The 10,193-nt window shown below is 48.9% G+C and overlaps 2 protein-coding genes across 3 annotated transcripts in view; one reads left to right on the top strand and one right to left on the bottom strand.

The window, feature by feature from the left end:
- Positions 1 to 2,265, top strand: part of Pdrg1 (p53 and DNA damage regulated 1) — a 6,715-nt gene extending 4,450 nt beyond the window's left edge. The window contains exons 4-5 of the mRNA XM_021155654.1: positions 803 to 883; positions 1,418 to 2,265. Of these exons, the coding sequence (XP_021011313.1) occupies positions 803 to 883; positions 1,418 to 1,500 (164 nt within the window). The 3' untranslated portion in view covers positions 1,501 to 2,265. The remainder of the gene's footprint in view (positions 1 to 802; positions 884 to 1,417) is intronic.
- A 1,634-nt stretch (positions 2,266 to 3,899) lies between these two features.
- The window catches only part of Ttll9 (tubulin tyrosine ligase like 9), a 44,294-nt gene continuing 38,000 nt past the window's right edge, over positions 3,900 to 10,193 (bottom strand). Inside the window, exons 13-15 of one of the 2 annotated variants that reach the window (XM_021156838.1) lie at positions 8,943 to 9,056; positions 8,278 to 8,402; positions 3,900 to 4,328 (exon numbers count right to left, since the gene is read on the bottom strand). In XM_021156838.1, coding sequence (XP_021012497.1) covers positions 4,252 to 4,328; positions 8,278 to 8,402; positions 8,943 to 9,056 — 316 coding nt within the window. In that variant the 3' untranslated portion in view covers positions 3,900 to 4,251. The remainder of the gene's footprint in view (positions 4,329 to 8,277; positions 8,403 to 8,942; positions 9,057 to 10,193) is intronic. The other variant, XM_029474733.1, reaches the window with a different exon arrangement.

Below are 10,193 nucleotides of genomic sequence, written 5' to 3'. Positions count from 1 at the left end.
ACTCACTCTGTAGACCAGGCTGGCCTCGAACTCAGAAATCCGCCTGCCTCTGCCTCCCGAGTGCTGGGATTAAAGGCGTGCGCCACCACGCCCGGCTTATAATCATACATTTTAAGAATTATTTTAAAATTAAGGATCAATGTGCTTGGGTAATGGGCCAGAGACTGTACAGCTGAAAACTTAGGGGTCACTGCCTGAGTTCAGGATTTGGTGTTGTGTCCTACTGACCCATAAATGTTGTCTAATCTCTGTCCATGCGGGTTCTAGTTTTCTCCCAAATCCATATAGACTGAACAAGTTCATAAACAGTTTCTTATTTATAGTGAGAAATCTATTACCAAAGCTGTGAAGGAAGCATGGCCAAGCAGGGCTTTTCTTCATCAGGGAAGGAGAGCAGGCAGGCAGCTAATGGCCAGTAGAACGTTCCTCACAGCAGTTGGTTGATAAGCTTTGAAGGGTGCCTGTGTCTTTGTGCTAGCACTACTCAGTGTAGTCTGTGGTGACGCTAGGCTGGTCCTTCCTATCCACTGTGGCCAACTAGTTTATGCCAGAGCAGCAGGCTCTACTTAGGCCACATTTTCACAGGTCTCCATGATGGGACTTAGGTTTGTAAAGTTTTTTAGCCACCCAGCATTCTTTGAATAACAGAGTGACAGGCCTTGTTCTGGGCCAACTCAGGGACGTGGACAGGTAATATCCCTCTAGAGTGTAGCCTTGACTGTCAAGGGTGTTAGGTGGAAACTGGGGTGCTTCTCTGTGACCTAACCTCCTTGTCCTGTCTGCCTGCTGCACTTTTTTACAGATCAAGAGCACCTGGATAAAGAAATAGAAAGGCTGCGGAGTCAACTTAAAGTGAAAGTTAACCGCCTCTTTGAAGCCCAAGGTATTGGCCTGGTGGGGCTGGAAGGTGGGAGAGGAGGAACCCATTGAGAGAATGTTAGAGAGCAGAGCGGGTGTGCAGAGCCACTCAGGTGGGCAGTGGGAAGTGAGCAGCGTTGTCTGTAGCAGCTCCGATATAGGGCGGAAGCTCATTCTTGCCACAGCTCCTTTCCCAGGCACTGGGAGCTGCCTAGGATGACCCTGCATGGTACGGTTCGAGGGTAGCTAGGACTGGAGGAACTCAGAAGACTTGTCAGAGGTCAGAGCTTAGGAGGAACCCAGCAGCACCTCAGATCCAGGTCTGATTGGAACCTGGAGGTCAGGGCGGCAGTCAGGGCTGTGCAGGTTCTTAGTGCAGGAGTAGTGTTGGTCTGCATCAGCCTGCGCAGTGCAGAAGCCGAGGCCCAGCCCTGCACCTCTCAGGCTCAGCTGGCAGTATAAATGCAGTGTTAGCCACTTTACTGGGCCTGGCTCCAGAGGCAGCAGTAGGTTGGACAGCAGGGGGCCGGATCTGATCGTGACTTTCTATTCCTTGCAGGAAAACCAGAGCTGAAAGGTTTTAACCTGAATCCCCTCAGCCAGGATGAGGTTAAAGCCCTCAAGGTCATCTTGAAAGGATGAGACTCACAGAACAATGGGGGACCTGTGATAGGACTTCCCTACTCCCAGCCTTGAGACCTGCAAGGACAGGATTGTCTGTTTAAAGGGACAGGCATCAGGAATGTGGCTTCTGTACAAATCTTTTTCTGTAGTGCTTGGTTGCTTTGTGCAAGAGAGAACCCTTAGTCTGTTCTGTGGGTTTGGCCTGGCCACCAGAGCTTGGACACAAGACCTATTGACAAACCCTGGCAGCTGTCAGCAGGTGTGTGGGTGTGTGAGAATGTCTGCAGCCGACACTTCTCAACAGTAGCCTGCTGTTCACATGGGCCTGGCCGGGGATGGAGGGAGAGGAAGGTGGATCGGGAGCTTCATTCCAGCTTTCTGCACAGCGAGGCATTTTCAGGCAGTGTGTGTAGCAACTGGAATAAAGCAGGACACTGACAGTTCACTTCTGCGTGAAGCAGACCTAGTGCTTCTCACCAGCTTCAGGGTAGACACATTCGTTTCTCCACTGCTCCAGTTCTGTCCTTTTTCCTGCTGGCTTTCTGTAGTAGAGGTGCTGCCAGTCACTCTCTGTGGTTGCTCTTGAGGTAGAAGTCCTTACGGAGTTCTGGCCCAGGGCTGGCAAGCAGTAACCTTCCTGATGTGACTCAACGTAGAATATCGTCCCGACCTCTGCGAGCAGGGCCTGCCTGGCTGGCTCGAGATCATAGTGTGAATGTGGCGTGAGAACAAAACTGACTTCTGGTCCCTGCTGCTCAATAAACATTAACTGAACAAACAACAGCTCTGAGTTGTCACTCACCTCATTCTGTCCTTCACCAAGGCCCCAACCTTCTACCTAAGAAATGGGGGTAGTTCTTACTTTAAAAGTGTGTGACATCAGGAATAGACAAGAGACGACTATCTGTTACCCTCACTGCATTTGGCCCATAGTTACATCAGAAACGAGCTGGTGTAACTATATTGTAAGTTTCTTGAAAGGGGTGGAGAGGTGGCTCTGGGTTTAAGAGCACTTGCCATTTTCAGAAGACCAAATTAAGTTCCCAGCCCCACGTACTACTTTATAATCATCCGTAACTCCAGTTCTAGGGAATTGGTACCTTCTAATCTCCACAGGCATGCACGGTACATGTACATACACGCAGAACACCTATAAAAATGAACTAGTCAGGTATGATAATCCCAGCACTTGGGAGGCAGAGGTAGGTGGAAATTTCTATTTCCAATTGTAATACACATTGCATGTGTTCAAGGCCAGCCTGGTCTACAGCGGAAGTTCCAGGGTGGACCCTGTCAAAAAATAGGAAAGAAACTAGGAATAAGCAAAATATTTTTGAATATTACTGATGCCTTCAAGGAATATTTAAAAATGTGTTGATCAAGAAAAGCATGTAAGGCAAATAAGGTCCGTGCCTGAAGATTTGTTTCCTTGGATTTTACAGGCATTCCCATGGTAGACCCAGATTAGACCAGGCCACTGCACTGGGCTCTATAAGACCACAGCTTCAGAGGAAGGCTGCAGCTTAGCTCAGGATGAAGGAGGTACTTGAACTTGAGCAAGGGCTGAGCAATGTGTGACCTACTGACTGTAGGCAGAGGCTGTGTGGTCCCTGAAGGACAAATTGCAGGGCAAAGGGGGAGATGATACTGTCTACCGAACTCTCTTCATAAGCTCTGAACTCCCAAACCATGTGAATAAGATGCAAACCCAACAGAATTCATTTTGATGGCAGCTACCTGGTGGGTTTGTGGGGCACATCATTTCTCCACTGGAATTTCTCCTGCCTGCCAGGGCGCTAAGCTAAAGAGCACATCGATTCTGTATTCTGGAAGCAAGAACCTCAAGTCTATACTTGGGGGTTGTGGGCTTGGGAAACCCCTGGTCTCGGAGAGCAGACCCAGAGTGGCTTAGCTACCAGCCTCCCATGGCCAGTTCACTTCTTGGTTTGCTGGTGATTCTTTCTGACTTTCCTTCGGGCTTTACTTTAGGTAGCCAGGTTTGCATTTATGGGCAGAGACATCACAGAAGGTAGGAGAGCTGCTTGGGCCCAATGGAGGCCCCTTCTCCATGGGGTAAGTTGCCTTCCAGCCCAGGCTTATGTCATCTTGCCTGTTAACTGGAGCCTTGCTTTCTGGTTTTAAACTCAAAAGCCCCAAATGGGAGGTGGGTTTTCCCAGGGACCCTGGCCAAGCAGCCCTGCCTACCCAGTTCTCATTTCCAGCTGAGACACAGGAGGCCCCTAGCTCTGTGGTTTTCACATAGCAGAGGACACCATACATTTGGGGCTTGGCACTATCCCAGACCTCACATGGATATTCTAAAAGTGGTTAATCTAAAGTTATTTACTTTGCAAGTATTGCTTAAAGACAAGTTTCTCAGCCCACAGGACCCATGATTAAAGAGACATCAAAACAGCAGCATCCCAAGCCACGCCCAGTGCTAAGTGGCTCTAAGCCTGTGCTTTATTAGACATGCATGGTATTAGACATGCTCTCTGAGCAGTGGAACTTGCTGCTTGGCCTCTTTGGGCCCAGTTGCCAATCTGTCAAAGATAAGCCCACCCAGTTCCAAAGATTGGCTGTTCCTGGTTCAAAGATGCACAGGGCTGGAGTGGGGAGTCCAGGGAGTCTGGTCCAAGTACAAGCTGGTCCTGTCCAGTGAAACAGCTGCCACGCTGGAGGAAGATGAAGACTGGTGCGCTGTGCTGGAATCCCGCTGCCAGAGGCCAGGGCGGCACCTGCCAGGGCCTCATTTCTTCTGGCTGGGGGTCAGCTAGGGGCTTTCTTCTGCGCTTGAAGGGATCGGAACAGCTGCCTCAGCTGCTCCTTCCGATCATTGTCGCAGCCTAGAAAGAATATGAGGTGTTGGTTGCGGTGGCCTATATACCCACTAGCTGGTACAGGATGTGGGCAGCAGGAATTGTGTGGCCATGGGTGGCCCACTCCTGTGCTGGGCTGGCCCTCAGCTCACCTCCGAGTATCCATTTTCTCAGGATGGCACCACCCACCTTGCAGAGTGAGCTCAGAGGTCAGCCAATGCCTAACTAACTGGGAACTCACCTGCTGCTTCAGGCACTGGTCTATACTGGCCCCAGATGAGCTTGCTGAGCCCTGTCAGGAGTTCCCAGTAGCCAGCAAACTCAGAGTGCCATATACCCCAAGTTGCAGGAGTAGCAGAACTGGGAGTTGATCCGAGGTTGTGTGGAGCCAGAGACACATTCAGCTGCTTCTTTCAGATGACATTGCCCTTGGCTTTGCTCAGTGAAAACACAAAAGCCAGCAGTGCCTGATGCCTCGTAAGTGCTGACTAAACATCTCTTACCCAGTACGTCTCCATGCCAAATGGCTGCCTCTGCCTGCACATTCACCAGGCAACCTGTTCCCTGCTTGGTTTCACAGCTGGTTCTTGAGGCAATACCAGTTTTTAATCTTAGCCAGGCACATTTATAACACTAGTGAGTGCTACTGGAATGAGGTGACACTCCATGGACACAAGGGTTGACCTGGAGATTCCTTCTGAGTAACCCCGATTCCACCCTTGCCTCCAAGGCTGCCCCAGATGTCAAGGCCTCTGCATCCTTGGCATTTTCCAGGGTGAATCTAGGATAACCTGCTTTAGTGCTTCAGCTCTCTCCTCATGCCAAATCTTCAGGTCCAGTGCAAACCTTTTCCTGGAGTTCCAGATTCATCACCGGATTTTTGCTAACCGTTCACCCAGTGACCCTGAACACATTTCTAACTTGTTCTCAATCATCAGCCTTCTTCCCCTGCCTGCTCCCAAAACAGCTCCTCTCGCTTACACCAAACACAAAACCGGAAAACTCGAAAGCGATTCTAGGGATTTCTATAGAAGTGGTCCTCCTGGCCTATCTGAATGGCTGCAAATCAGCCAGATCTTCGTTCCCACAGGCATCTACATTTTTCAGAGTTCAGTATCTGCTGTTGGAGCAACCATCTTGCAACCAGAAGACAAACTGAGCATTCAGCAGACCTGCTGAGTGTGGCAAAAAGACGAGAGAAGAGTCACCTAAGCATCTCGATCCTATTGTATCAGTCCCCTAGACCATACTGAACACGTGTGGCCCGAGACACACCACGCCACCCCCAGGCTTGTGAATATCAGGCAAGCACTCTAACTTTTTGATAACCCCTCTTTGAGACAGGGTTTGACCAAGTTAGACTGGCCTTGAACCCACTCTGTGGTATAGACAGACCATGAACTTGTGAGATTTCTCCCGCATCCTCCCTAGTGGCTGCGTTTACAAGTCTGCGGTCTTTAGACTGGCTAGGTCAGCCCCATTCTACTTAAAGTATTAGGGTTTGTTTGTGCAGCCAAGCCTAGTCCTAACTCATACAAAACTCTTTAGAATATACTAAATCATAAAAGAACAGGATTTTAGCACCCAGGAGGCAGAAGCAGGTGGATCTCTGTGAGTTCAAAGTCAGACTGATCTACATAGTAAGTTCTAGGCCATCCAGAGCTACACAGTGAGACCCTATGGCCCAAGAAAAGTTTTAAAAGGAACCACAAAACAAAATTAAAAACAACAAATGAGAAACTTATGAAAATGTTTACTGTACATTTGATGGACCAGGATGGGACCATGTCTTCAGTCATTAATGTTGTGTCTTTACAAATGTAGAAAAAAAAACAAAAAACAAAAAACTATAGGCAACCCAGAGAAAACCTGGTACAAGCTGGGCATAGTAGCACACACCTTTAATCCCAGTACTGTGGAGGCAGAAACAGGTGGATCTCTGTGAGTCTAAGGCCAACCTAGGCTATATAGTTTCAGGACATCTGGAGATACACAGTGAAGCTTTGTCTCAAAAAGAAGAAAGAAAGAAAGAAAGAAAGAAAGAAAGAAAGAAAGAAAGAAAGAAAGAAAGAAGGAAGGAAGGAAGGAAGGAAGGAAGGAAGGAAGGAAGGAAGGAAGGAAGGAAGGAAGGAAAGAAAGAAAGAAAGAAAGAAAGAAAGAAAGAANAAGGAAGGAAGGAAGGAAGGAAGGAAGGAAAGAAAGAAAGAAAGAAAGAAAGAAAGAAAGAAAGAAAGAAAGAAAGAAAGAAAGAAAGAAAGAAAGATAGGTGGGAGAGAGAGGAAAGAAGGAAGGAAGGGAGGGGAAAAGGCAGGCAGGCAGGTAGGGAAGAGAGGCACATGCCATCAATCCCAACACATTGTAGGGTGAGGCACGAAGATTAGAAAGGACTTCAAGCCCAGTCTTAGCTCCACAGTGAACGGAAGGCCGGCTTGGGCTATGTGTGGCTCAGTTGGTGAAGTGTCTGCCTAACAGGCAGGAGGTGCTGGTTCAAGTCCTAATAGCAGGAAAACCTGGCATGTTAGCTCAGGAAGTAGAAACAGGAGGATCAGAAATTCATGACCACTCTGACTACACAGCGAGTTAGAGGAGATCCTAGGCTACACAAAAACCTGCCTAAACCCCACCATCAACCGACAAAAAAGTAAATTTCCCATGAAAACTGGTTCACAGTCCTTCATAAAAGTGATCTACTATTAAAGAGAAATCAGTCCAAAGCTGGGACGGCTTACAAAAGAGGAAACGCAAATGAAAAACTGAAGCCTCTTTAGTAATCAATGGAATTAAAATAATAATGAATTCACTAAGGGGCTTGGGCCTCTTTCTAGTAAGCCTATGCCTGCTGCTCAGTGACTCTACTTCCAGGGAGCCAGAAGGAAAAGCCAGCTTCCGTGGATTCCATAGGAGAGGAGGCTCACCACAGGGTTATTTAGAAAAGTAAAAAAATGAGATCACACCAAATGCCCAACGGTAAGAAATCGGCTTGATAAATGCTGGCACACACATGGGCCGAAATGCTCTGCAGCTGTGCTATAACCACTCAGGAGACTAAAGGCCAGAATTCAGGAGTTAGGGTTCAGGCTGGCCCATCTCTACAACAGCCTTCTGTGGTCTGTGTAAGCTTTGGAGACAATTTCCTCATTTGAGGGGCAATCACAGAAGCTGCCACATGCTGTGGTATTGCGCATAAACAACCCGGCTAACACATGCTTCCCATGGGAGGTCCTTTGTATTCCTGAATGGAGGGAGGGAAGCCACGTGGAAAGTGGGACTCCAAACGCCAGTCTGGTGCCAGATTTACAAAAATATGAATATATGCATTTTTTAAAACTGGAAGGAAACACCAGATTGTTAATGATGGTTGTGTCTGGATGTGTTTTAAATTTTCCTTCTTTAGTTTTCAAATATTCTACAATGAGTGTGAATTTCTATAATCGGGGAATTTTTTCACATTTCACATACTACCTTGCAGAGTCCTACAGCCTTTAACTTTTCTCATGATAATTTGTTCTCCACCTCAGTCTTGAAATCCCCCTCCAGAAACTCAGAAATTTCTCACTATAACAGGCAGGATCCTACCAGGAGTGTCCAACCATTTGATGTTGTGACCAGACATTGTCATCTACAAAGTTCACACTTGAGAAGTGAGCAAAAAGTTACACACACACACACACACACACACACACACACACTTGAATAAAAAATCTCATAACTGTTTTAAGTAAGTATATGATTGGGCCACATTCATTGCCACCCTTAGCTGCATTCGGTCCCCCAGGCTGCAGGTTGGACATGACACCTGTAAGACACTACTCATCTTTATGTTATGGATGAAGAACAGAGAGGTCAAGGTGCTCGCCCAAGTCACACAGCTGGTATGCTTGCAGGCTGGATCTCACTGCTCTGCCAAGCGGCCCTAGCCCCCCTCCACTTCCTATGATGTTTCTCTCCCACTCACTTCCTGTCTGGCTCAGCGTACCTAGGTGAGTGTTGGTCACAAAGTTCCCCATCCCTGATAGGTCAGAAGGCCCCTCCTCTCGGCTGACAGGGCCATCATTCCACATGAGGTCGAAGCCTCCGACTCTCTTCTCCTTTCCTGTGAGCCTGGGGATGCAGACGGGGAGATAACATGCAGTCGGTGAGGCTCGAAGACCTGTCCCACCAAAACCAAGTGGCAGATCTGCAGTGGGGCCACATTCATTTCCTCCTACTCCTCCCATTGGTAATGTGCGTCCAATTGGTAGTGTGTGCTTTCAAATCTGTCCCTCCCCCTCAGGGATTCACCCACTCCTGAAGCTGGCCCTGTGTGCTTCCCAGGATTTGGTGTTAGGGGTAAGCAGCCTCTTAGTGAATGTTGTGAGCCAGGCACTCAACAGTACATTACCTCGGAGTTTCTCCAACAGCCCCAGGGGAGTTATGATGCTCCCTACTCTACAGACGAGGAAACCAAAAAGAACCTCAGAGAGGGAAGTGACCGGTACAGGGTCCCACTCAGGAAGCTTTGAGTACATCCAGCTACACTGAGCTCTTGGGCCTATGAACATCTTAGTTGCTCCATCTATGAACTCTAAATCTCAAGCTTCCGGGTCCTGTTCCCTTGACAGGCGTCCATCTGCCCCGTGTAGGGCACAGACAGGACCCTACCTGGCCTCCATGTCCACCACATGCAGGGTATCCTCCAGCAGACAGGTCTTGAGTTCATAGTCCTCCTGGCTGCTGGCCGTCAGGGAAGGAGAGGCATTGACTTCTAGGAGCCACCTGGGGAGGGCACGGGAGAACGTGGCGAGGGCTGTCAGGGATCCTGTCTACCTTCTGCCAAGAGCTTTCACCATGCAGGGCAAGCCCAAGCATCTCACAGCTTAGAAAAACATCCAAAAGATGTGCAAGCACACCCAAGTGGGGTTGGGAAATGAACCTACACAAGATGCAAGGGCTCAGCACAGTTCTAAGTGCTACGGCTGGATGATGGTGATACCCAGCAGAATGATGCAGAAAAATCCTACAGCACCCCATGTCTGTGAGCAAAAGACAGCAGCAAAAGAGCTGGGAGAAAGTTACCCCACGTGGGCAGAAACTAAACTCTGGGACGCTGTAAGATCAGTGAGTAAGATTGTACTGCTGGGGTGGGTTACCTGCCTGCGTGCTTGGCCAGGCTACTACACTGCTATTGCTGCATGGCAGGACTAGACGATTAGACCCTATTGCTGGGGACACTGCACTCTGGTTGCAGGGCGTGGAGAAACCAGACTGGGCCTGGGTGCTCCCTCCTTGAAAGGTAGCACTTGTGGGGCTGAAGGTACGGTGTGGTGCGGGCTGGTGGAGGGAATTGTTACCAGTTTGCTCCCCTGTAGGGACAAAACACTAGGGGCATCAGCATGCCACATAAAGTGTGCCCACTGGCACAACAGAGGCCCCATGGGCCACAATTATTTTTCAATTGGATCCAAGACCTGCTCCGAGGAGAGAACCTGGGTTTGATACTGCCAGGCAGGAAAGGCACAAGCCTATTGTTGCTGTTTTGCTAACTGGACACAAAGCCCTATAAAAACACCTTCTAAATCTAGATGCTCATACACCCCATCTTTGCTGAGTTGGCTCCGGACTGGGAGGCCTCTTTCTGCAGATGACTGCAGTTACTGGGGAGACTCCTGGGTGCTAAGGAATAACAAGGATAACACCAGCACTACAGCCTGCTGCTCAGCCTGGGTGGGGGAGGGGAGTGAAGAGAGGGGAAAAGAGAGAGCTGATTATGTGATCTCTCTCTCTCTCTCTCTCTCTCTCTCTCTCTCTCTCTCTCTCCCTCCCTCCCTCCCTCCCTCCCTCCCTCCCTCCCTTCCTCTGAGGCTCAGGAAAGGCACACCTTTAATCCCAGCACTTGAGAGGCAGAAGCAGGCA

Source organism: Mus caroli, chromosome 2 (genome assembly GCF_900094665.2).
Source record: "Mus caroli chromosome 2, CAROLI_EIJ_v1.1, whole genome shotgun sequence".
NCBI classification, from domain to species: Eukaryota; Metazoa; Chordata; class Mammalia; order Rodentia; family Muridae; genus Mus; species Mus caroli.
The sequence above is the reverse complement of the archived record's forward strand: the minus strand, read 5'-3'. Positions and strand labels throughout refer to the sequence as shown.